The following is a 2,927-nucleotide window of genomic DNA, read 5'->3' as shown; positions in this document are numbered from 1 at the left end:
GTGCAGGCAGCATTGCACCCACGCTACTGCAGCTAGATCCTTCTGGAGTTGAATGGCTTTGCGATTGATATTTCGGGGTGGAGAGGTTGCTTCCAGAGCTTGGATGGTGTGGACAAAAACAGTTTATGTTTTTTCTGAGGCTTAGTGGCAATATACTTGACCACAAGAATGAGCCAAGCTCCCTTTCCTGGGAACAAGCTCCCTTCCGTCCGCTGGTGTTGTCATCCCTGGCACAGCCTATCACCTTCCTTCTGGATTCGAGGTGCAAAACAAAGTCAGCGTTGTTAGCTCGGTTTAGTAGCACACAGCTGGGCGGTAAGGACAGTAAATGCACATTCACATCTGTAAACCTCATCTGCAGATGCTAAACAGGTTTCTTCTGCCTTGTCTTCGCCAGAAAGCCACCCCAGAGATGGTTGCTCCTGGTGCTCCTATGGGAATGGTGAGAGTGTTGAGCAGTGTTGCACAGCCAGGGAAATGCTGGTGGACGGGCGAGAGCAGCCTCCCTCCTGCCTTGCTTACCAGCGTCTGGCTTTGCTGCGCTCCCCCTGAAGCCAGCCGGCTCTCCGGGGGAGTCAAGCTGCCAGCTTTTGGCCTGCTGAAGTAATAAGAGTGAGGTTTTTAAGCAGTATGGGAAGGCTAATGAATGAAAATCATTTGGTGTTTGTAACAGCAACCATCTTCTGAGCCCTCTTTACGAAGCTGTTTGTTCATAACAAACGTTATGACAAGCTGGAGCAGTTCCTCTCCTTTTATCAGAGGAGAGAGTGGCATAGCAGGTGCTTTTCTACTGCTTTAATAAAATGGTGGCGGCTTATGAGTAAAGTGGGCTTTTGGGGCCGTGTTTGTGCTTATACGGCTAAAGCATTGATGTTCCCTGGGTTGGAAATGTCCCTGCTGTCACGTGCTCAGACAGATGGGCAGGCTGCACTTCACCTCATTTACAGGACAAAACACTCAGGGCTTCAGGGTTTAGAAACTCCTGTGTCAGGCTGGACCCAGACCTGTGTTGGAGACAGGCTAGGCCTTCCTGTGGGGCTGATCCCTGACAAGATGATGAGCCAGGACCAAGCCTGGCCTCTAGGACATGGGCCAGCTCAGATGCCCAAGACCACTCCATTCTGTCTGGGGGAAACGTGGGGCTCAGCATCACCTTGTGCTGGGTCCCAGACATCTCCTGAGACTGGCCAGCAGACCTTACAGTTAGGTGTTAGTGAGCACTGTGCTGCATTCATGGAGGAAGGTGTCACACTGTCCTGAGCAGCTTCAGGAGGAGCCTTCTGAGTGCCAGGAGCTCTAAAGGCTCCTGGAAGATTCAGGCATCTCCAGGTTTGGTTAGAAATGGAGCTGAACTCCATCCTGCTTCTGGTGCTTGAACCTTTTATTGGATCTAAGCTCAAGTCAAATGACTGGGAGCAGTAGCCATCTCATAAGCTTCTTATGAGTATGAGCCACTAAAGGAACAAAAGTCTGTGGCACATTAAAGTAGAAGCATATGTCTGGAGGGAGGCCAGCCCAGTCCCTCCTCCCATAATGTCTTGGGCAGGCAAGGTATTTTCCTGGAGGTCTACAGATGTTCAGAGGAGATTTCTGCCCTCCCCAGTTTCCTTCTGGAGCAGCGTGTGGGCTTTTGTTTTGAGGCTTTGATCCCTTCCTCCTCAGTGACCAGTTATTCTCACTTTCTTTGTTTCTAGGATCATGGACCAAGACACACAGGGTATGCTCAAGTCTCCAGTGCCCTTCCTCCTAGGGCACAGCCTCTCCAAGGATGGCATGGACTCTTTCAGTAAGCATTTTGAGAGCATCATGGAGTCCCATCGAGCCAAAGGCACATCTTACACCAGCCTGGACTCCATTGACATCCTATCCTCCCCAGCCCACACTCATGGGACCTTTTTCACTTTTGACCTCCCAACCCTCACCCCAGAAATACAGGGACAGATCCGAGACAGCGCCAAGCTGATTGAGGAGAACTTTGCTCCTCTGGCTCATTTGGAACCAGACTCTGGGACCAGTTCGGCCACAGATGCCCCCTGGATGGAGAGGGAGGAGGAGCGGGGGAGACGAAGGAAGGGTGCTCGGCACAGCCCTTGCCACTCAGAGGACAGCTTTGGTATTCCCTTGGCCTCCAACACCAGGTGAGTGACCAAAGTTGCTTGCTGTCCAGCTGGGCCACCAAGGCTTGATGTGGAGTCTAACCTTGTGTGATGCATTTTGCAGCCAGAGGCTAAACTGTGTTGTTGGGGAAGAGGGGAAGGGTCAGGACTGGGTGTGCTGGATTTTCTGTGAAGTGGCCAATCAGGCTAGTGATCACCGTGGTGTGGTGGGCATGTTGGTGGGAGCACATCTCCTTTTTCATCTTTGCCAACTTTGTTGATGCTGGAGGGCTGAGGTTTCCTCTAGCCTAGCAAGCAGAGAGTCCCAGGACTTCAGTCCCGTGGTGTTCCCCTTGCAGGACGGTCCGGTATCCATGGTAGCTGTGGGGAGAGACCAGTCAGAAGTCAAATACCGGTAGAAATTCAACAGCCTTTCCCTCCTGGAGGCCAAGACTTCCTGATATTGCTCCACCCCTCACCATCTGAGTAGCAGCCTCCTGTTTTTTGAGGGAAATAGTCCTGTAGTCTTGTACCTGTTGTCTTGGACTCCTGAACCTCCTCAGCCTTGTGTATGTTGGGAGATGGAGGGCAGAGATGAGCACAGCCCACCAAAGGCTCCTTGTACATTGCTCCATGCCTGCCTGCACCTGGGCTCAGGATGGCTGCCCCATGCCTTGGTTGGCACCACTGGTGGAGTGGGCTGGGGGAGCTCAGCACCATCACTTCCAACCTGTCCCTGTGTGGGACCTTGTCCAGGCTGAGATGCTACCTTTCTGCACTCCACCCCCTTCCAGCAAAGTCTTGGGCTGAGGCACTTGTGATGTGGCAGGG

The 2,927-nt window shown here is 52.5% G+C and overlaps 1 protein-coding gene across 1 annotated transcript in view; it reads left to right on the top strand.

Annotated features, from left to right (window-relative positions):
• Positions 1 to 2,927, top strand: part of LOC114819083 (PH and SEC7 domain-containing protein 1-like) — a gene marked incomplete at both ends in the record, with an annotated part of 9,325 nt that overhangs the window by 5,232 nt on the left and 1,166 nt on the right. The window contains one exon of the mRNA XM_029087560.1: positions 1,695 to 2,138. Within this exon, the coding sequence (XP_028943393.1) occupies positions 1,695 to 2,138 (444 nt within the window). The remainder of the gene's footprint in view (positions 1 to 1,694; positions 2,139 to 2,927) is intronic.

Source organism: Antrostomus carolinensis, unplaced genomic scaffold (genome assembly GCF_000700745.2).
Source record: "Antrostomus carolinensis isolate BGI_N321 unplaced genomic scaffold, ASM70074v2 scaffold28001, whole genome shotgun sequence".
NCBI classification, from domain to species: Eukaryota; Metazoa; Chordata; class Aves; order Caprimulgiformes; family Caprimulgidae; genus Antrostomus; species Antrostomus carolinensis.
Note: the sequence above shows the minus strand (reverse complement) of the source record. Positions and strands in the feature narration are given on the sequence as shown.